At 42.8% G+C, this 24,640-nt stretch overlaps 1 protein-coding gene across 1 annotated transcript in view; it reads left to right on the forward strand.

Moving 5' to 3' along the window:
• Positions 1–324: 324 nt before the first annotated feature.
• Positions 325–24,640, forward strand: part of LOC122798709 (zinc finger protein 2 homolog) — a 101,593-nt gene continuing 77,277 nt past the window's right edge. Inside the window, exon 1 of the mRNA XM_044067804.1 lies at positions 325–446. Within this exon, the coding sequence (XP_043923739.1) occupies positions 338–446 (109 nt within the window). The 5' untranslated portion in view covers positions 325–337. The remainder of the gene's footprint in view (positions 447–24,640) is intronic.

Consider the following 24,640-nt stretch of genomic DNA (forward strand, 5'->3'; position numbering starts at 1 on the left):
ATGCCCAAATGTATTCTTACATACTTGCTTATATTTTTCTCTCATGTACTCGTTATATTTGGAGCTTTTCTCCCCAGGCCTCCGCTGAAAATGGACCTGTATCAAGTTGGACTTTCCTGGTTAACAAATGTAAAATAAATAAATAAATAACCTGTCTGCAGAAGATGGCAGTCATTATCCATGGCTGTTGATGGAATGTTCCTCTTCTCTGGCCTGTATATTATTGTCATTGTTCTTCAAGTGTTTATTAATAAAACATTTAAACATGCAAAACACTTTGAAGAATTTCTTTTAACTACAATTTCTGCTGATTTTATTTGCAGGCTTTAACATCCCAATGGACCACCTTTGGTTATATATAAAGAAAGGAAAGACATTTCTATCTGATGACACCAAAGAAGGAATGGTGATACAAAAAATGCAGCTTCTTGATAACAGTGTTGACAGTAAGTAGCTGATCAGAAGGTGAAGTCTTTAAAGTTTTCTTTTAATTGTAAATTAAAGTCTAAGCAAGTAGATGATGGTCTGTACCAAGCAAGGTTTGCTGTAGCAGTCCAGCAAAGAATATGACTGCAACCAATCCTAATGTCATTTACTGAGCCAGAATGAAGAAGGCCTTTGCTACAAAATGGTACAATACTCTTATTAAGTCTGCTTGTTGTATTTTCTGCGACCATTTTTCAGGTCTTTATTTTCTGACATTGGGATTTGTGGTAATCAGGAAAAATAGCTGCTAAAGCCTGGGAAAAGATGAATAGTAGAAGAAAAATAGCTGGTAAAAATCAAAAAAATGCATGTCAAAGATTTTGGTGTGGTATTGAAGGAAGAGGGTGAAAAGTACTGCAAAACATGGTGTGGTACTGAAGTCTAGCAGTGAGCAGTAATCCAAAAGATGGTGTGGTACTAAAGTTTGGGGTGAGTAGTACTACAGAACCTGTTTTTTTGATAAAGGCTGGGTGTGAGTAGTACTGCAGAACATGGTGTGGTACTGAAGGCTGGAGGTGAGCAATACTACAAAACGTGATGTGTTACTGGAGGCTGGGGTGAGCAGTACTGCAGAACATGATGTGGTACTGAAGGCTGTGGGGTGAGCAGTACTACAGACATGGTGTGGTAGTGTAGGCTGGGGATGAGCAATACTGCACAACATGGCATGGTACTGAAGGCTGGGGGTGAGCGGTACTACAGAACATGGTGTGGTAACGAAGACTGGGAGTGAGTAGTACTACAGAACATGGTGGAGTACTGAAGGCTGGGGTGAGCAGTAATACAGAACATGGTGTGGTACTGAAGGCTGGGGTGAGAAGTACTACAGAATATGGTGTAGTACTGAGGCTGGGGGTGAGCAGTACTGCAGAACATGGTGTGGTACTGAAGGCTGGGGTGAGCAGTACTACAGAACATGGTGTGGTACTGAAGGCTGGGGTGAGCAGTACTGCAGAACATGGTGCGGTACTAAAGGCTGGGGTTAAGCAATACTAAATGACATGGTGTGGTATTGAAGGCTGGGGGTGAGTAGTACTGCAGAACATGGCATGGTACTGAAGGCTGGAGGTAAACAGTACTACAGAACATGGTGTGGTACAGAAGACTGGGGTGAGCAGTACTGCAGAACATGGTATGGTACTGAAGGTTAAGGGTGAGCAGTACTACAGAACATGGTGTGGTACTGAAGGCTGGGGGTAAGTAGTACTACAGAACATGGTATGGTATTCAAGGCTGCGGTGAGCAGTACTACAGAACATGGTGAGGTACTGAAGGCTGGGGTTGAGCAGTACTAAATGACATGGTGTGGTATTGAAGGCTGGGGGTGAATAGTACTGCAGAACATGGCATGGTACTTAAGGCTGGAGGTAAACAGTACTACAGAACATGGTGTGGTACAGAAGACTGGGGTGAGCAGTACTGCAGAACATGGTATGGTACTGAAGGTTAAGGGTGAGCAGTACTACAGAACATGGTGTGGTACTGAAGGCTGGGGGTAAGTAGTACTACAGAACATGGTATGGTATTCAAGGCTGCGATGAGCAGTACTACAGAACATGGTGTGGTACTGAAGGCTGGGGCTGAGCAATACTACAGAACATGGTGTGGTACTGAAGGCTGGGGTGAGCAGTACTACAGAATGTGGTGTGGTACTGAAGGCTAGGGGTGTGCAGTACTACAGAACATGGTGTGGTACTGAAGGCTGGGGTGAGCAGTACTGCAGAACATGGTGTGGTACTGAAGGCTGGGGTGAGCAGTACTGCAGAACATGGTGTGGTACTGAAGGCTGGGGGTAAGCAGTACTGCAGAACATGGTGTGGTACTGAAGGCTGAGGTTGAGCAGTACTAAATGACATGGTGTGGTACTGAAGGCTGGTGGTGAGTAGTACTGTAGAACATGGCATGGTACTGAAGGCTGGAGATAAACAGTACTACAAAACATGGTGTGGCACAGAAGACTGGGGTGAGCAGTACTGCAGAACATGGTATAGTACTGAAGGTTAAGAATGAGCAGTACTACAGAACATGGTGTGGTACTGAAGGCTGGGGGTAAGTAGTACTACAGAACATGGTATGGTATTCAAGGCTGCGGTGAGCAGTACTACAGAACATGGCATGGTACTGAAGGCTAGGGCTGAGCAGTACTACAGAACATGGTGAGGTACTGAAGGCTGGGGTTGAGCAGTACTAAATGACATGGTGTGGTACTGAAGGCTGTGTGCAGTACTGCAGAACATGGCATGGTACTGATGGCTGGGGTTGAGCAATACTACAGAACATGGTGTGGTACTGAAGGCTGGGGTGAGCAGTACTGCAGAACATGGTGTGGTACTGAAGGCTGGGGTGAGCAGTACTACAGAACATGGTGTGGTACTGAAGGCTGGGGTGAGCAGTACTGCAGAACATGGTGTGGTACTGAAGGCTGGGGTGAGCAGTACTACAGAACATGGTGTGGTACTGAAGGCTGGGGTGAGCAGTACTACAGAACATGGTGTGGTACTGAAGGCTGGGGTGAGCAGTACTACAGAACATGGTGTGGTACTGAAGGCTGGGGTGAGCAGTACTACAGAACATGGTGTGGTACTGAAGGCTGGGGTGAGCAGTACTACAGAACATGGTGTGGTACTGAAGGCTGGGGTGAGCAGTACTACAGAACATGGTGTGGTACTGAAGGCTGGGGTGAGCAGTACTACAGAACATGGTGTGGTACTGAAGGCTGGGGTGAGCAGTACTACAGAACATGGTGTGGTACTGAAGGCTGGGGTGAGCAGTACTGCAGAACATGGTGTGGTACTGAAGGCTGGGGTGAGCAGTACTACAGAACATGGTGTGGTACTGAAGGCTGGGGTGAGCAGTACTACAGAACATGGTGTGGTACTGAAGGCTGGGGTGAGCAGTACTACAGAACATGGTGTGGTACTGAAGGCTGGGAGTGAGCAGTACTACAGAACATGGTGTGGTACTGAAGGCTGGGGGTGAGCAGTACTACAGAACATGGTGTGGTACTGAAGGCTGGGAGTGAGCAGTACTACAGAACATGGTGTGGTACTGAAGGCTGGGGTGAGCAGTACTACAGAACATGGTGTGGTACTGAAGGCTGGGAGTGAGCAGTACTGCAGAACATGGTGTGGTACTGAAGGCTGGGGGTGAGCAGTACTACAGAACATGGTGTGGTACTGAAGGCTGGGGTGAGCAGTACTGCAGAACATGGTGTAGTACTGAAGAAGGCTGGGGTGAGCAGTACTACAGAACATGGTGTGGTACTGAAGGCTGGGGTGAGCAGTACTACAGAACATGGTGTGGTACTGAAGGCTGGGGTGAGCAGTACTACAGAACATGGTGTGGTACTGAAGGCTGGGGGTGAGCAGTACTACAGAACATGGTGTGGTACTGAAGGCTGGGGTTGAGCAGTACTAAATGACATGGTGTGGTATTGAAGGCTGGGGGTGAATAGTACTGCAGAACATGGCATGGTACTTAAGGCTGGAGGTAAACAGTATGACAGAACATGGTGTGGTAAAGAAGACTGGGGTGAGCAGTACTGCAGAACATGGTATGGTACTGAAGGTTAAGGGTGAGCAGTACTACAGAACATGGTGTGGTACTGAAGGCTGGGAGTAAGTAGTACTACAGAACATGGTATGGTATTCAAGGCTGCAATGAGCAGTACTACAGAACATGGTGTGGTACTGAAGGCTGGGGCTAAACAATACTACAGAATATGGTGTGGTACTGAAGGCTGGGGTGAGCAGTACTACAGAATGTGGTGTGGTACTGAAGGCTGGGGGTGTGCAGTACTACAGAACATGGTGTTGTACTGAAGGCTGAGGGTGAGCAGTACTACAGATCATGGTGTGGTACTGAAGGCTGGGGTGAGCTGTACTACAGAACATGGTATGGTACTGAAAGCTGGGGTGAGCAGTACTACAGAACATGGTGTGATACTGAAGGCTGGGGTGAGCAGTATTACAGATCATTGTGTGGTACTGAAGGCTGGGGTGAGCTGTACTACAGAATATGGTGTGATACTGAAGGCTGGGGGTGAGCAGTACTACAAAACATGGTGTGGTACTGAAGGCTGGGTGTGAACAGTACTAAATGACATGGTGTGGTACTGAAGGCTGGGGTGAGTAGTACTGCAGAACATGGCATAGTACTGAAGGCTGGAGGTAAACAGTACTACAGAACATGGTGTGGTACTGAAGGCTGGTGTGAGCAGTACTGCAGAACATGGTATGGTACCGAAGGCTAAGGGTGAGCAGTACTACAGAACATGGTGTGGTACTGAAGGCTGGGGGTAAGTAGTACTACAGAACATGGTGTGGTATTCAATGCTGAACAGGGTGTGGTACTGAAGGCTGGGGCTGAGCAGTACTACAGAATATGGTGTGGTACTGAATGCTGGGGTGGGCAGTACTACAGTATGTGGAGTGGAACTGAAGGCTGGGGGTGTGCAGTACTACAGAACATGCTGTGGTACTGAAGGCTGGGGATGAGCAGTACTGCATAACATGGTGTGGTACTGAAGGCTGGGGTGAGCACTACTACAGAACATGGTGTGGTAGTGAAGTCTGGGGTGAGCAGTACTATACAATATGGTGTGGTACTGAAGGCTGGGGTCAGCAGTACTACAGAACATGGTGTGGTACTGAAGGCTGCGAGAGCAGTGCTGCAGAACATGGTGTTGTACTGAAGGCTGGGGTGAGCAGTACTACAGAACATGGTGTGGTACTGAAGGGTGGGGGTGAGCAGGACTACAGAACATGATGTGGTACTGAAGGCTGGAGGTGAACAGTACTGCAGAACATGGTGTGGTACTGAAGGCAGGGGTTGAACAGTACTACAGAACATGGTGTGGTACTGAAGGCTGGGGGTGAGCAGTACTGTAGAACATGGTGTGGTACAGAAGCCTGGGGGTGGCAGTACTTCAGAACATCATGTGGTAGTGAAGGCTGGGGCTGAGCAATACTACAGAACATGGTGTGGTACTGAAGGCTGAGGGTGAGCAGTACTACAGAACATGGTGTGGTACTGGAGGCTGGGGTGAGCAGTACTGCAGAACATGGTGTGGTTCTGAAGGCTGGGGGTGGGCAGTACTATAGAATATGGTGTTGTACTGAAGTCTGGGGTGAGCAGTACTGCAGAACATGGTGTGGTACTGAAGGCTAGGGGTGAGAAAGTACAACACAACATAGTGTGGTACTGAAGGCTGGGCTGAGCAGTACTACAGAACATGATGTGGTACTGAAGGCTGGCAGTGAGTAGTACTATAGAACATGGTACGGTACTGAAGGCTGGCAGTGAGTAGTACTATAGAACATGGTACGTTACTGAAGGCTAGGGGTGAGCAGTACTAAAGGACAAGGTGTGGTACTGAAGGCTGTGTGCAGTACTGCAGAACATGGCGTGGTACTGATGGCTGGAGGTGAACAGTACTAAAGAACATGGTGTGGTACTGAAGGCTGGTGTTGAGCAGTACTGCAGAATATAGTATGGTACTGAAGGGTGAGGGTGAGCAGCACTACAGGACATGGTGTGGTACTGAAGGCTGGGGGTGAGCAGCACTACAGGACATGGTGTGGTACTGAAGGCTGGGGGTGAGCAGTACTGCAGAACATGGTGTGGTACTGAAGGCTGGGGGTGAGCAGTGTAGTAGAACATGGTGTGGTACGGAAGCCTGGGGGTGTGCAGTACTACAAAACATGTTGTGATACTGAAGGCTGGGTGTGAGCAGTACTGCAGAACATGGTGTGGTACAGAAGGCTGGGAGTGAGCAGCACTACAGAACATGGTGTGGTACTGAAGGTTGGGGGTGAGCAGTACTGCAGAACATGGTGTGGTACTGAAGGGTGGGGGTGAGGAGCACTACATAACATGATGTGGTACTGAAAGCTGGAGGTGAGCAGTCCTGCAGAACATGGTGTGGTACTGAATGCTGGGGTGAGCAGTACTGCAGAACATGGTGTGGTTATGAAGGCTAGGGGTGAGAAGTACTGTAGAACATGGTGTGGTACAGAAGCCTGGGGTGTGCAGTAATACAAAACATGTTGTGGTACTGAAGGTTGGGGGTGAGCAGTACTACAAAACATGGTGTGGTACTGAAGGTTGGGGGTGAGCAGTACTGCAGAACATGGTCTGGTAATGAAGGCTGGGGTTGGGCAGTGCAGAAGAACATAGTGTGATACTGAAGGCTGGGCTTGAGCGGTACTGTAGGACATGGTGTGGTACTGAAGTCTGGTTGTGAACAGTACTGCAAACATGGTGTGGTCTAAGCACTGGGGGTGAGCAGTCCTACAAAACATGGTGTGGTAATGATGAGTAGAGTGAGCAATTCTGCAAAACATGGTAGAGTATTTATGCGTAGAGCTAGCACATGAAAGCAGCAATTTCAGGAACAGAATAAGAGTCCAGTGAGCATGACTGAGTGACAGGGAATGTAGTTAGACACCCTGTATCATTGTTAAGAATATTTGTGTTCAGTCGTCCAGTAGAGTGGAAGTACGCAGGTAGTTGGTTGATAGGGAATTATGTCCTGAATGCGTTGTATTCTGTGGTTCTATCATTATCAGCAACTAGTCATAGTAGGGGATGGTTGACTTAGTGTGTCAGTAGAGAAATTAGCATGTCTTCATCTAGTTGATTATATAAAATAAGAAATGTGAATGTTATTATCTTGGTAAAAGAAAATTTGTTAAAATATCAAGAAACAGTTACAAAACATTAAAGGAATCCTAACTCTTTTATGGGGAAAGGAGTATGCTTGTGGTAAGGCAAAGGGGAGTATTTTGCTTTCATAGCTAATTTAATGTACTGCTTGAGATTTTTGGCCAAACGGAATCTGTTGTTTTATGATAAAGCACAATGATTCTTCTGAAAACTGAACAGCAAAGTTTAGTGTGCAGTTATCATGATGTGCCAATACTATTCTTTGCACTCTGCTGAAAGAAACAGGTCCTGCATAAAATAGTCAATTTTATGAGCCTGTTTGTGGCAAAAAAGAATTACTGGCTTCCAGGAGTCTTGGAGCCTTCTAGAATATATCAGTTGAGTGAAGTGAGATCTTGAGAAGTCTCTATAGAGTGCACTCCTCTGTAAGCCTTTAGGTTCAGGATATCCCAGAGAACACAGTGCCTGCCATCCTGCTACCCAATATGAAGGTCAAATCCTTGGACATTGTGGATAAGAGAGTGTTCTCTTCTGTCATACTGGGGCTTAAATCATTCTACTATCTAGATCTCCTCTGTATAGTAATGAATTTATCTCTCCGTATCATCTGTCTGGATTTTGTCCTTTATGGTGGATCTGAAGCTGGAAATATCTAAAACTCTTCCTGAATCTGGGCAGTAATATCAGCTGATTAAAACCCTGTCTACAATATCCACTTTGGGCTACTTTTTTGTTCCGTGCTACACTGGCCATTCTGACACTGTCACTACAGCTACAGGCTTAGTTAGGTGCCTGCATACGATTACTTGGATATGGATTTCCTAGGTTAAGGAAGAGCGATGGCATGCTGTTCTGATCTCCTGTTTGGGAGGAAGAGTCTCTTTAATTGTTCCTCCAGGATTTTACTGACAATCATCAAAAGAGAATGCAGGTTCACACTGTAGCACACGGCTTCTATGACCCTTCCACCATTCATCTTTTGCTGTCTTCTTCTAGACCAGACTAATCCTTAAAGAAGAAAAACAAACCTCTTCACTAAAAGCCAAGACACTTAGACATTAGATGGTTGTAACACCCTTGTTGTGTCAATGAAGTCTCCCAAGAGGTCAAATATGCCTCTCCAACCAGCCACAGCTCAGGCTATAGTCCAGCTTTGACCTTGCACGTGGCACTCACAGCTTATCACAGACTGGTTGGCTATCATGGAAGACTTTTGGATTCTAAATGTGTCTTAAAACTGTTTAAAGTTCTGTCCTAGAAAAAAAAATTCCAATCACAGACCAAGCAGGTAATAAAAAGCACTTCTGGTTAGCTCAGACTGAGTTCCTTATAAGGTCCATTGAATTTATTCTTCTTTTACAATGAAGCCAATGACTTCTTTATCCTCTTTTTTTAGTCCTCATAGGGATGGAAGTGTTTAGTTCCATCTTGCACTTGTAACCTTCTCTTTAAACTCATAAAAGCCCCCATACCAAATCCCACTGAATTTAAAGGCTATAAACCTCAACCTACTGTATGATGAAACAACAAAGTTCACTTTTGACTGCACCTGACCGTGATACAGCAGTGAGCTTCGCTAAGGAGCTTCACCCCATCATTGAGCTAACAGTCCCTAACAGAACCAAATATCGAAGCAAACTCAAAAACACACCAACCTGGTGGTCTTCTACTATAAATTAAACAGGTCCGATGAATGAGACCATGAACCTAGGCTGGTCTGTGAAGCTAAAGATAGCTATAAATCCTTCTTTAGTTGAGTTAAAAAACTAAAAAACAATACCCTGTATTGCTCTGAATGTATTAAAAATCATGCCTCCTACTCTGATCCAGTTGACATTCTTAATATCTTTGAAATAGATTTAGTGACAACTTCACCCCAAAACTTCGATTCACAGCCCTGAAATACCTGAATCCCTTAATCCCAAAATATTTCTAAGCATTCATAAGCATTATTTAGTGTACTAATGAAGATCAAAAATGCCTCCTTCATTGGGCCTGACAGAATAGCTGGTCACATAATGAACAGTGTTAAACATGCCCTTACAGGCCCAGTCCTTAGCTACTGGCTTTGTCCTTGGTTACTGATGCATGTCATTGGTCTCGTAATGAATAGTGTTAAACACGCCCTTACAGGCCCAGTCCTTAGCTACTGGCTTTGTCCTTGGTTATTGATGCATGTCATTGGTCTCGTAATGAATAGTGTTAAACACGCCCTTACAGGCCCAGTCCTTAGCTACTGGCTTTGTCCTTGGTTACTGATGCATGTCATTGGTCTCATAATGAATAGTGTTAAACACGCCCTTACAGGCCCAGTCCTTAGCTACTGGCTTTGTCCTTGGTTACTGATGTATGTCATTGGTCTCGTAATGAATAGTGTTAAACATGCCCTTACAGGCCCAGTCCTTAGCTACTGGCTTTGTCCTTGGTTACTGATGCATGTCATTGGTCTTGTAATGAATAGTGTTAAACATGCCCTTACAGGCCCAGTCCTTAGCTACTGGCTTTGTCCTTGGTTACTGATGCATGTCATTGGTCCTGTAATGAATAGTGTTAAACACGCCCTTACAGGCCCAGTCCTTAGCTACTGGCTTTGTCCTTGGTTATTGATGCATTGGTCCTGTAATGAATAGTGTTAAACATGCCCTTACAGGCCCAGTCCTTAGCTACTGGCTTTGTCCTTGGTTATTGATGCATGTCATTGGTCCTGTAATGAATAGGGTTAAACACGCCCTTACAGGCCCAGTCCTTAGCTACTGGCTTTGTCCTTGGTTACTGATGCATGTCATTGGTCCTGTAATGAATAGTGTTAAACACGCCCTTACAGGCCCAGTCCTTCACTACTGGCTTTGTCCTTGGTTACTGATGCATGTCATTGGTCTCATAATGAACAGTGTTAAACATGCCCTTACAGGCCCAGTCCTTAGCTACTGGCTTTGTCCTTGGTTACTGATGCATGTCATTGGTCTCGTAATGAATAGTGTTAAACATGCCCTTACAGGCCCAGTCCTTAGCTACTGGCTTTGTCCTTGGTTACTGATGCATGTCATTGGTCTCGTAATGAATAGTGTTAAACATGCCCTTACAGGCCCAGTCCTTAGCTACTGGCTTTGTCCTTGGTTACTGATGCATGTCATTGGTCCTGTAATGAATAGTGTTAAACACGCCCTTACAGGCCCAGTCCTTAGCTACTGGCTTTGTCCTTGGTTACTGATGCATGTCATTGGTCTCATAGTGAATAGTGTTAAACATGCCCTTACAGGCCCAGTCTTTAGCTATTCGACTTGTGCTTGGTTATTGATGCATGTCATGAGAAACCTCAGTAATGGTGGTGTTAAAATATGTAAATCAAAGACCCATTACTCTTACAAGTAACAGAACACATTATAACTGACTCATTTACTGTGATATCAACAATCTTATTTGACTTGACCTCCCCAACAACTTGTCCTTCTGAAGAGTAGTTCCTGTCTACTGAACCTAGAAAATGTATTTAAAAGGGTTACAGAGTCTTTAGACTGTGGCTGTGCAATACAAATGGTGCATCTTCTCCTGACCAAGGCCTTCAACACCATTCTCCATGCTGGCATCATATAGAAGAAAATGTATTAAAAATTCACTCAAGTGTGGTAAGTTGGCTATCAAACTGGCTAAAAGACATACCCTATGCAGTGAGAGTTGCAGGAGCCTCACCAGAATGTATGAAATTAACAGGTATTGTCCTTCAGGGCTCCGTACTGGAACATCTCCTTTTTGGCTTTCACTTCTCAGGCCTTCAAACAAACAGCTAAGACCTCTGGCTAACAAAGCTTGCGGATGACTGCAAACTGGTGATTGTTGTTGTTAAGCCACCCTCTGCAATGGATTGTTGTTGTTAAGTCACCCTCTGCCACCTAAACCCTCTGGCATTAACTCTCCTTGGTATACTATTATTGTACTAAAAATGGGATCAAACTAAATGCCAAATTGTGTAATATTCTCACATTTTGCTCATAACCCCTCATACTATGTACACAGCACACCACCACAAAATGAAAATGTAGTGCATATCTAGGACCTTGGGAATAATTCATAGGTTCATAGGTAGGTACTAGGCTATCGGCCCAGGGCCTAAGTAAGCCTAGCCAACAAGGTTCCCTGGCTTACGCCACCCAAGAAAGTTCATTTCCTGTGCCCCTGTCGAACAGAGCCACAGAAGTGATCCCCGGGGTGTATTTCCAATTTCTCATCCACTCATCAAGATTTCTCTTGAAGACTGCTAATGAGGAACTTTGCTTGACATAGATGGGTAGCTTGTTCCAGAGTATGGGAAGTCTCTGGGACAGGAATCTATCCCTCCAGCATGTCCTGTTTATTGTGGTGAAAAGGTTTAGATCCTTAGACCATGTAGCTCTGAGGGATTGGGATTTCTTTAGGTGTAGCATGTCCAACAGCTCTGGGTTTAACATAGCTTTATATGTTAGGCAAAGATCTACTCGGAGTAGGCGATATGCTACAGAGTAAAGCTGGAGTTTTTTGAGATGGTCAGTGTAGGGCATCTGTTTGAAGCCAGTAATCCTCTTTGTGAGGTACTTCTGTGGCCTTTCCAGCTGCTGCAGATGTCTTGTGAGGTACATTCCAAAAGGGGAATTGTACTCTATAATGGGTCTAATGAGTGCTGAGTATAGGGGAACAATGACCTCTTTTTTCCTGGATGAGAACCCTTTTGTTATGAGGTGTGCCACATAGAAGGATTTCCTGACTACTGTGGCGATGTGATTATCAAAGGAGGGACTACTGTCCACCTGGGTCCCAAGGTCTCATAATACATTCAGCATTAAGTAGACTGCCTTTTATGTGGTAGTTCATAAGTACAGAGTTTTTACCAAAGGGGATGACAATGCACTTTTTGGCATTGAGCTTGAGGCCATGGCTCTGACACCAGGCATCTGTCTCAGCGAGGCCCTTCTGTAGGATGTCCACATCATTTGGGGACTTGACTATGGCTCCTAGTTTGCAAGTCATCTGCGAACTTCATTAGCCAGAGGTCTTCTGTGTTAGCCTGTATTTCAGAGAAGTAGATACCAAACAGAAGAGTTCCCAGGAAGGAACCCTGTGGTACTGCACTTGTCACTGCTTTGAGGTCAGATTTGGAGTCTGCAACTTTTACAGTGTGGGTTCTGTCAGTGAGCCACTTGGCAACCCATCTTGTGATGTAGGGATTTATACCTAGTTTAGTGAGTTTAGTTATAATTCCAGAATGGGGGATGGTGTTGAAAGCCTTGGCAAGGTCAAGATAGGCTGTGTGAACCACCTTACCCTCATCTACGGCTTTGGTGACTGCCTCAAAGAAGTCGATCAGGTTCAAGATGCATGATCTGTTTTTCACAAACCTTAACTGGTTGGGATCCAGAGTTTGGAGGTTACCAATGTCTTTGTTTATGAGTTCCATGATGATACGTTCCATGGCCTTGCAGACCAGGCTTATCAGGCTAATAGGTCGATAGTTCCCAGGATCAGTAGTGGCTTCCCCTTTGTGGAGTAGGATAACTGTTGCTGTGCACCATTCAATGGGCACAAAGCCTGATGCAAGGCTATTATTGAACATAGTGCTTAAGTGGGGAGCCAGTTCATTCGGAAGTTCATGTAAAACGCAGCCTGCAATGTTGTCCAGTCCCATGGATGCTGAGTTTTTGGCTTTAGAGAGTGCAGATTTTACCTGCGTAGTTGTGATTACAGGGACTCTGCATTCTTCCTGTATAGATATGGGCCCTTTCGGGGGTGGGGGGTTAAAGCTAGCACTGAACTTATCTGCCAGGATGTTGGCAATATCAGTTGGTTCTGTAATTTCCGTGTCTTTGTGTTGTAACTCAGAGCAGATCTGAGTGTTGCCATCAAGATTCTTGACATAGCTATAGAATGCTTTGTGGTTGTTCTTAGAATTAGTGGTGATTTTGTTTTCATAGCTAGCTTTGGAGGATCTTATAAGGGATCCCAGCTTCTTACTGAGGCTGACCAGGGAGCTCCTCCACTCATGGGATTTTACTCTCTTTTGTAACAGTTTCTTCCTTCTGTTGTACAGTTTGTTTATGGCAGGGGACCACCAGATTGGCTTCCTTTTTTTGGAGGATAACATCTTGGTTCTGTTTGGGATAGCACGATCCATGCACTCGTGTAAGTGCTTATAGAATACATTTGTGTAGGATTCAGCAGTTGTAACTGTATTGTCCATCTGCATGGGTGTCATGAAGTTCACCACTTCTGTCTTAAGAAGCCTGAAGTTGGCTTTGGAGAAATTTTTTACCATGGTTTCCTTATTGGGGGGTGGGGGCGGGATGTGGATATCAAGGGTGATTAGCTTATGGTCAGATCGGACCAATGAAGAGTTGACTTCAGGTGTGAAACACTGGTCACTCATGCTGGTAATGACTAGGTCTAGGATATTGTTACCCCTGGTGGGAGTGTGGATAAGTTGATCCAGAGCATTGGAGTTTATGAATTCTAGAAAGCGTTGAGCTAAGGAGTTGGTACACGAGTAGTTTTCCCAGTTAATGGTGGGGTAGTTGAAATCACCCATTATTAGGGTGTTTGGTTGAACCCTAATATTTTCCAGTACATCAAGAAAAGAGGACTGGGAATCCTGGGGCATGGTGGGGATCTGTAGCAAGCTACAGTTTGGATTGCAGTTTTGCCCAAAGTTAGTTGCACTTGGATAACCTCGGATGCATTATGCTGAGCAACTAGCCTGGAGGTGTGAATATCCTTAATGAATATGGACACACCACCACCTTTGATGTTTTGGTCCAGGTTACATGGCCAAAAAGTGTGGTATGAGTTATTGAAAATAAGAAAGGGTTCAGAGATGATCCTTGATGTAATCCCACCTACACCTTGCAGGCATCCGTCACACCTACTGCAGATCTCACTGCTGTCACATTTACCTTGTACATATCCTGTACCACTCTTACATACTTCTATGCCAATCCTGACTTCCTCATACAATACCACAACTCCTGAATAGGCAGCTGTCATATGCTATCTCTATGTCCACAAAGACACAGATCAACTCCTTCTGACTTTCTCTATACTTCTCCATCAACACCCTCAGAGCAAACATCGCACCTGTAGTGCTCTTTCCTGACATGAAACCATACTGCTGCTCACTAATCATCACCTCCCTTGTTAACGTAGCTTCCACTACTCTTTCCCATAACTTCATGCTGTGGCTGATCAGTTTTATCCCTCTGTAGTTAATACACCTCTGCACATCACCCTTATTCTTAAAAACTGGTACCAATATGCTTTTTCCCCATTCCTCAGGCATCCTCTCACTTTCCAAAATTTTGTAAAACAATCTGGTTAAAAAACTCACTGCCATCTCTCCTAAACACCTCCATGCTTCCACAGGTATGTCATCTGGACCAACAACCTTTCCATTCTTCATCCTCTTCATAGCTGTCTTTACTTCCTCCTTCTTAATCCATTGCAGTTCCTGAATCAGTATCCCCACATCATGCCAGTCAGGAGAATATACTTCTCCATCTTCTGCCTGATGCAGTAATCAAGGTGAAGATAACAGTAGAATCTTCTTTCTGTCATCGCAGCAGAGATTTCCGTATACCTTTTCTCCATTTCATCTTATTCTGGGCCTCAAAGCTCAGGGAGAAAAACAAGTATTTATCATCTTTGTCATTTGATAACCAAGAAGGGCATGGTTTCAGGCTTTCAGATCCCTGACAGTTCAGAAAACCTTCCTGAAGAAGTCCCACCTGGTTGATGCAATGTCTGGCACCACCTCAGGGTGTGGCCTGTGTCATAGATTACAGTATTTCTTCAAACATCCTGTTTACAGTGTTGGAGGTTATGGTAGCCATTTGGAAGCCTTCTATCAAGCATATATACTTCTTTGCCAGTTGTAAGAACCACGTGTGTAGAACTATATGGAACTGATCTTTAGTGGGTCAACATCTGTGAAATGGGTCTCAGTAATTCACATAACTATGGCGTAGGTGACAGGTATTTCACCCATCTTGACCTTAAGAGTGGGAAGATACATGGTCAAGCATCATGTAATCATGCAGTTCCTTAAGGGTGTTCTGCATTTCTGCCCTTACTTAAAGAATTCCTTCCTTCATTGCAATTTGAGCTGCGTGACTGGAAGGCTTTCCCATACACTTTTTGAGACAGACGATTTGATGACATTGAAGTTTATTTCTTGGAAGTTGCTTTTCCTGGTCAACATTACCTCTTCTTACAGGAGCTTGTAACTTCAGATCTTTATCTGTAAGAAAGATACCTGGTTCTTCACAAAGATCATGTGATCTTCAGACTCAGTTTATGTCTTCTCCCAAAAGTGGTGTTAGAACTGGCCATAAATCAACCCATGCCCTGCTTTCTTTGCTTGTCTGAACTCAAATTTTACCTCACACAATTTAAACTCTGGTTCAGCTCTACTTTTAACATGGTCATCCCTCTTCATCTGGTAATGAAGCTACTCCAACTAGGCATCAACACTCCACTTTGTAACTGGATTCTTGACTTTCTCACAGACAGTCCTCAGAAAGTGTGCATAGGAAATAACACCTCAGATAGCATCACTCCTAACACTGGAGTTCCACGAGGTTGTATACAAAGTCCCTTGCTGTTCACCACATGATTGTACAGCCAGGTACAATGCAAACCACATCATCAAGTTTGCTGATGACACAATGATGGTGGGCCTCATCAGTAACGATGATGAAACAGCATATAGAGATGAGGTGGAACAACTGATTACCTGGTGTGGAAATAACTTAGAACTAAACATGAACAAGACAAAAGAGATAATTGTGGACTACAGGAAAAATCGCAAGGAGCATTCACCCCTTACCATCAATGGGGAAACAGTTGAAAGAGTGAGAAGCACAAAGTTTCTGGGAGTGCACATCGATGAGGACTTGTCTTAGAACACAAATACAAATGCCATAGTCAAGAAAGTGCACCAGAGGCTACACGTTTTAAGAAGGCTGAGGAGAGCAAATCTCCTATCAACAGTTCTCACTACCTTCTACAGAGGTACAATAGAAAGCATCCTGACAAACAACCTCGTAGTATGTTATGGAAGCTGCTCCACCTCTGAGCGCAAATCCTACCAGAGAGTGGTGAAGATAGCTGTGAGGATCATTAAGACCACCTTACCATTTATACATGACTTGTACTTATCTAGATGTCTGAGCAGGTCCAGAGGAATAATTAAAGACTGCACTCACCCTGCTTAGAGACTGTCCCTGCATCTATCATCCGAAAATTGCTTCCGAAGCATACATTGCAGAACTACAAGATTCAGGAACAGCTTCTTCCTTAATGTCATCAGGGTGCTGAACTCTAGTAACAACTACACTCCATGATGTCCAACTGGATCAGTAGAAACTGCTCAAATTATGCATGAACCTGGCTACCAGTCTCCCCTAATACTTAGTGCAATATTCACCATGACTGTAACTTATAGGCCATCTAGGGCAGTAGCAATGCAGTAAAATATCTCTTCTTTCAGTGCAATACATGCAGATTCATAAATTAACCGTAGTGCAGTACTCTAAGGTCCATAGTACAATACAAGATTGTTCACAGTGCAGTACTCAAATGCCTCTTTCTGTGCAAGGATCAATGCAATGTCTTAACCAAGTACCTGTGCAATACTAAAGTCTCATGCAAGTAAGTGTTCAGTTTGAAAAGTGTTAAACTGTTTCTAATTATGAGCAATATTAGTCTGTCTACCTACATGTCCATGATGTGATAGCTAGGTGTTACATGTGTAAATGTCTGTGAAAATAGACTATATGTTGTCTGCACATTGAGTCCGGAGACACGGAATTTCATTCAGTTTTTGCACTTGTACGATTTCTGAATGACAATAAAGATTACTTTGACTTTGACTTTTGACTTTGACTAATGAATTCCAAAAGGGAGAGGAGCAGACAAAAGTTTAGGCAGATACTAATCAAGCTTTCTCCAACTATATTTATAACAGCATTTAATGTTGCCTTCCAGCAATGACTTCTGTATTGAAACAATGTTGTTAAAGCTTGCTACAATAACATATTCATTAGTTCTTAACTTCACCATGTATTTTTGCTTAGACAGTGACTCGGAATCTGGTTTATTTTGGTGCTTTGCAGCTTCTGCCTTCCTGGGAGCCTCGTGATTCTTGGAATTCTGTTATCTGAAACCATACACTTCTTGGTCACTAAGGGCAGCCGCCCCATAATGGACATGTTAATTTCATATTTGATTGTTGGTGCTTGGAATTCTTCCCAAATGCAGACTCACTGGAGCGGGTCCTCAGTATCATATATAAGAAATAATACTATTAATTTTATATCTACTGGTAAGAGAGTGAACCCTTCTGGCATGGCTTTCCCACAATCCCCCCATGTTCGGAGGTGTTGCCATTTAGTAACTGCTTTCCAGGTTCCCTGTAAGTTGGTTGTGTGTGCATTTATATACCCTCATATATACTCTAATGCATGAGGGTATATCTGTCTATCCATCTATATATCTGTCTAGCTATCTATATATCTTTCTATCTACACATATATGTACCCTCACATATACCCTCATACATTAGTCTATAAAAGACCATTGCTTATTGTACTGTGACTATTTTTGTTGTTGTTTCTTTTGCGTTTGTATCTTTGTATTATACCTTCATATTTTAGTTATCACCCAGGCTGGCCTGATATTTATCATTTAGATCAGTACCTTACCATGTTAAACAAACTTAAATAAATAAATAAATGTAGGTACTGAATTCTGATTATTTTATCTTGATTTGAGAGGACGTGCTTGTTCACTGGTTGGGAGAACTGGCAGTTTCTGGGGCTAGTCATTGTCTCAACGTGACATGTGACATCACAGTACACACAGGCAGATGATGTAAAAACTCTGAACTTAGGAGTGTCAGGAGTCAGGACAAAAAGCCAGAATGATAGAGTCAGGAAGGATGGCTGTTCCAAACGAAGGCTTCATTGTATATCAGTTAATAATGGTGAGAATGTAGCCATTATATTTAGTAAATGTAGTATGCTTTAATTAAATGGGATATAATGAAGGCAAACGGGATAGTAGTTGAGTTGGGACACCACTGAGAATATTTTTTCATATCTGTAACCTATTAATTGCCTGTTAATTTATTTTGTTGGCAAAGTTTTGCAGAGCACCCCCATTCTGCACTCTGTTATTATTTGTAGTCTGCTGATCATTTGATTGGTAACAATATGGTAACTATGTATACAGTTTGCCCTGAATACCAAAGTTAAGATATGAAAGGAAGGACTGAGTTAAGGCCTAAGTGACTATACATTTCTTGTTTGTAATTTGATGCCACCATCATGTTCTAAAGTCTGAACAGTTTACTCAGTAATGATTTATTGTACACTGCTAAACAAGTTTCATAGGTTCACAGGTTCAAGTTTAAAACCTGTTACCTTTCATTATTTCACTGACTAGGTGTTGGTATTTTCTACTTCCCATATGCATACCAACATTATTCTGAAGGAAACTAAAGACTGACTTCTCCTGATAGTAAGGCAAAGCTTATTACGTAATTGTGTAATACAATCTATAACATATCACTCTTTTCTGTGCATTGGTAATATTTGGTTATGTATCACACTCCCCAATGTCATTTTAACTACTTCAGCAGTGCGACATAGACTGTCAAACAGAACTGGATCAGAAACTACCTTAGAGGCCAAACAAGGGTAACTTATAAGTAATCAGAAGGAAAAATAATATAATAAGAGTTCCTGAAGGTTTTTTAAATGGTTTAAGTTTTCCGTTCCCATTTGTTTTTCTAGTAAAGAATAATTTTACCTTTATAAGTTCTTTCCAAGTGGCTTGAGAATGACTATAAAAAACAGTTTGTACTTTTCATACTAAAAGTAGACTAGTATGTTCTTACTCCCAGTCTTCATACTAGAAGTATACTGGTATGCTTTAGTCATTGTCTTCATACTTGAGGTATGCTAGTATGCTGTTACTCTTAGTCCCAGTTCAATCAGGAATGGATTATTCTGTTTTGTTGTTTTGTTTAAAAAAAGAAAAAATTGTTAGTGTGAGGTGGAGTCCATTTTTGGTAACATATGTTCAGGTTAAACATAAGTAGTAGTTAGCCTTCTTATTATTAAACAGGTAATGAAACCTTAAGATGGGATTTGTGTCATCCAGAATATTTGTAGCCATTTAAAATGTGCACCCACCACAATCACGTAAGTACCATTCATAAAGAATCCTGAAAACTCAGTGTGAAATGTTTTCTAGCTTCCCCTGGAAATTCCCATTGGTCTATGCACTTTTCTGTCTTGCATAGAACACATTCTTCAAAAATACTTTCAACCTCTTTATCTAGATTTGATCACCAGGCAATGTTATATGTTACTAATGCCAAGGTAGCCTCCATGGCATTTTTCCATTGCAACTATTCCTTGTTTCCATGGAATGATTACTCAAGTCTCATATGCAAAGGATTTTTCCACTGAATCTTCAGTTCTCCTTTTATGCAACATTTTCAAACTTTTATTCTCTTTTGCAGGCAAGATTTCCAAAACAAAACTCAGAATAGTAGTTTAGTGCAGGGGGTTAAGGGTGTAAGCTGCTTACAGAATTAATAATAAAACAATAGAGTTTGTACAACAAAGGTTTATTCCTCAAGTGCCACAGCAGCAAACTTTCCAGGAAGGAAACAAAATACAAGAAAAACTGTAATTATAAATATAAGCAGACAATAGGATAAAAAATAAATAAAGCTTAAAAAATGGCCAGCGAGTACACATAAATTTACAAAGTGGTTAGTATGGTTTTGACTAGTTTGGGAAGTGAGCAAAAGTGCTCAAAAAAAGTGGCAAAGCCATTCCCTACCCAGTCTCTATAATCATTAAGAAATCAAGATCAGAACTAAAGATGCCACTTCTTTGGAAAATCTCCTACATTATATCAATACACAAATGGGGCAACTCCACTGACCTAAAAAAGTATCAACCTATAGCTATCCTTTCCCCACTGACTAAAATATTGGAAAAATGTATCCACACCCAAGTCCTAACACATCACCTCTCCAATAATCTACTTGCCAAAACTCAACACGGATTCTGTCCCAACAATAGCACTACTACTGCACTCATCCATTTTAGTAACATAGTAAATATGCAATGCAACAATGGCCAACTAGTGTTTGCAGTTTTCCTTGACTTATCAAAGGTGTTTGATATTGTCTCTCATACAAAACTAATAACATCACTGTCAGAATTAAAACTAACTACCCCCATTCTATAATGGTTTCAAGACTTTCTCTCCCAACGCCAACAAGCTGTTCAGTGGAAAAACTCCCTTTCCCCCCTACTTTCTGTAAAACTAGGAGTACCCCAAGGATCAATCCTAGGACCCCTACTTTTCACTATATTTACAAATAATATTTTCAAAGCCACCCCACTGGCAAATCTGGTTCAATACGCTGATGACTCCACCTTAATTTGCCTGGCCCCCACACTCCAACAACTTCAAATCAAGACTGTAGCTTATTTCCCACCTAAACAACTCCTGGACATGCAACTGCCTAGCACCTGGCTGACATATTCTAACTCCTTTCCCCTACCCACTATCCAACCCATTTTAAACACCCACAGATGAACTATATATTATCACACATGTTACTTGTAACTGCCTAGCACCTGGCTGACATATTCTAACTCCTTTCCCCTACCCACTATCCAACCTCGTTAAAACTCACAGAGATGCACTATATATTATCAAACGTTACTTGCAACTACCTAGCACCTGGCTGACATATTCTAACTCCTTTCCCCTACACACTATCCAACCTCTTTAAAACTCCCACAGATGCACTATATATTATCACACGTTACTTGTAACTGCCTAGCACCTGGCTGACATATTCTAACTCCTTTCCCCTACCCACTATCCAACCTCCTCTTTAAAACTCCCACAGATGCACTATATATTATCACACGTTACTTGTAACTGCCTAGCACCTGGCTGACATATTCTAACTCCTTTCCCCTACCCACTATCCAACCTCCTCTTTAAAACTCCCACAGATGCACTATATATTATCACACATTACTTGTAACTGCCTAGCACCTGGCTGACATATTCTAACTCCTTTCCCCTACCCACTATACAACCTCTTCTTTAAAACTCCCACAGATTTACTATATATTACCACAAATTACTTGTAACTGCCTAGCAACTGGCATAAATATTCTAACTCCTTTCCCCTACCCACTCTCCAATCTCCTCTTTAAAACTCCCACAGATGCACTACATATTATCACACATTACTTGTAACTGCCTAGCACCTGCCTGGCATATTCTAACTCCTTTCCCCTACCCACTATCCAACCTCCTTTTTAAAACTCCAACAGATTTACTATATAATACCACACGTTACATGTAACTGCCTAGAACCTGGATGACATCTTCTAACTCCTTTCCCCTACTCACTATCCAACCTCTTTAAAACTCCCACAGATGCACTATATATTATCACATGTTACTTGTAACAGCCTAGCACAAGGCTGACATATTCTAACTCCTTTCCCCTACCCACTATACAACCTCTTTAAAACTCCCACAGATGCACTATATATTATCACACATTACTTGTAACTGCCTAGCACCTGGCTGACATATTCTAAATCCTTTGCCCTACCCACTATCCAACCTCTTTACAACTCCCACAGATGAACTATATATTATCACACATTACTTGTAACTGCCTAGAACCTGGCTGACATATTCTAACATCTTTCCCCTACCCACTATCCAACCTCCTTAAAACTCCCACAGATGCACTATATATTATCACACATTACTTGTAACTGCCTAGCACCTGGCTGACATATTCTAACTCCTTTCCCCTACCCACTATCCAACCTCCTCTTTACAACTCCCACAGATGAACTATATAATATCACATGTTACTTGTAACTGCCTAGCACCTGGCTGATATATTCTAACTCCTTTCCCCTACCCACTATCCAACCTCCTCATTAAAACTCCCACAGATGCACTAAATATTGTCACACATTACCTGTAACTGCTTAGCACCTGGCTGACATATTCTAACTCCTTTCCCATACTCACTGTCCAACCTCCTCTTTAAAACTCCCACAGATGCACTAAATATTATCACACGTTACTTGTAACTGCCTAGCACCTGGCTGACATATTCTAACTCCTTTCCCATACCCCCTATCCAACCTCTTTAAAACTCCCACAGATGCACTATATATTATCACACATTACTTGTAACTGCCTAGCACCTGGCTGACATATTCTAACTCCTTCACCCTACCCACTATCCAACCTCTTTAAAACTCCCACAGATGCACTATATATTATCACACGTTACTTGTAACTGCCTAGCACCTGGCTGACATATTCTAACTCCTTTCCCCTACCCACTATCCAACCTCTTTAAAACTCCCACAGATGCACTATATATTATCACACGTTACTTGTAACTGCCTAGCACCTGGCTGACATATTCTAACTCCTTTCCCCTACCCACTATCCAACCTCCTCTTTAAAACTCCCACAGATGCACTATATATTATCACACATTACTTGTAACTGCCTAGCACCTGGCTGACATATTCTAACTCCTTTCCCCTACCCACTATCCAACCTCTTTAAAACTCCCACAGATGCACTATATATTATCACACGTTACTTGTAACTGCCTAGCACCTGGCTGACATATTCTAACTCCTTTCCCCTACCCACTATCCAACCTCTTTAAAACTCCCACAGATGCACTATATATTATCACACGTTACTTGTAACTGCCTAGCACCTGGCTGACATATTCTAACTCCTTTCCCCTACCCACTATCCAACCTCTTTAAAACTCCCACAGATGCACTATATATTATCACACGTTACTTGTAACTGCCTAGCACCTGGCTGACATATTCTAACTCCTTTACCCTACCCACTATCCAACCTCCTCTTTAAAACTCCCACAGATGCACTATATATTATCACACGTTACTTGTAACTGCCTAGCACCTGGCTGACATATTCTAACTCCTTTCCCTACCCACTATCCAACCTCCTCTTTAAAACTCCCACAGATGCACTATATATTATCACACATTACTTGTAACTGCCTAGCACCTGGCTGACATATTCTAACTCCTTTCCCCCACCCATTATCCAACCTCTTTAAAACTCCACCAGATGCACGATATATTATCACACGTTACTTGTAAATGGCTAGCACCTGGCTTACATATTCTTACTCCTTTCCCCTACCCACTATCCAACCTCCTCTTTAAAACTCCCACAGATGCACTATATATTATCACACGTTACTTGTATCTGCCTAGCACCTGGCTTACATATTCTTACTCCTTTCCCCTACCCACTATCCAACCTCCTCTTTAAAACTCCCACAGATGCACTATATATTATCACACGTTACTTGTAACTGCCTAGCACCTGGCTGACATATTCTAACTCCTTTCCCCTACCCACTATCCAACCTCTTTAAAACTCCCACAGATGCACTATATATTATCACACGTTACTTGTAACTGCCTAGCACCTGGCTGACATATTCTAACTCCTTTCCCCTACCCACTATCCAACCTCTTTAAAACTCCCACAGATGCACTATATATTATCACACGTTACTTGTAACTGCCTAGCACCTGGCTGACATATTCTAACTCCTTTCCCCTACCCCCTATCCAACCTCTTTAAAACTCCCACAGATGCACTATATATTATCACACATTACTTGTAACTGCCTAGCACCTGGCTGACATATTCTAACTCCTTTCCCTACCCAATATCCAACCTCCTCTTTAAAACTCCCACAGATGCACTATATATTATCACACATTACTCGTAACTGCCTAGCACTTGGCTGACATATTCTAACTCCTTACCCTACCAACTATCCAACCTCTTTAAAACTCCCACAGATGCACTATATATTATCACATGTTACTTGTAACTGCCTAGCACCTGGCTGACATATTCTAACTCCTTTCCCCTACCCACTATCCAACCTCCTCTTTAAAACTCCCACAGATGCACTATATATTATCACACGTTACTTGTAACTGCCTAGCACCTGGCTGACATATTCTAACTCCTTCCCCTACCCACTATCCAACCTCTTTAAAACTCCCACAGATGCACTATATATTATCACACATTACTTGTAACTGCCTAGCACCTGGCTGACATATTCTAACTCCTTTCCCTACCCACTATCCAACCTCTTTAAAACTCCCACAGATGCACTATATATTATCACACATTACTTGTAACTGCCTAGCACCTGGCTGACATATTCTAACTCCTTTTCCCTACCCACTATCCAACCTCCTCTTTAAAACTCCCACAGATGCACTATATATTATCACACGTTACTTGTAACTGCCTCGCACCTGGCTGACATATTATAACTACCCACTATCCAACCTCCTCTTTAAAACTCCCA

The sequence above is a fragment of the Protopterus annectens genome, chromosome 3.part1 (assembly GCF_019279795.1).
Source record: "Protopterus annectens isolate FY-2018-M chromosome 3.part1, PAN1.0, whole genome shotgun sequence".
NCBI lineage: Eukaryota > Metazoa > Chordata > Ceratodontiformes > Protopteridae > Protopterus > Protopterus annectens.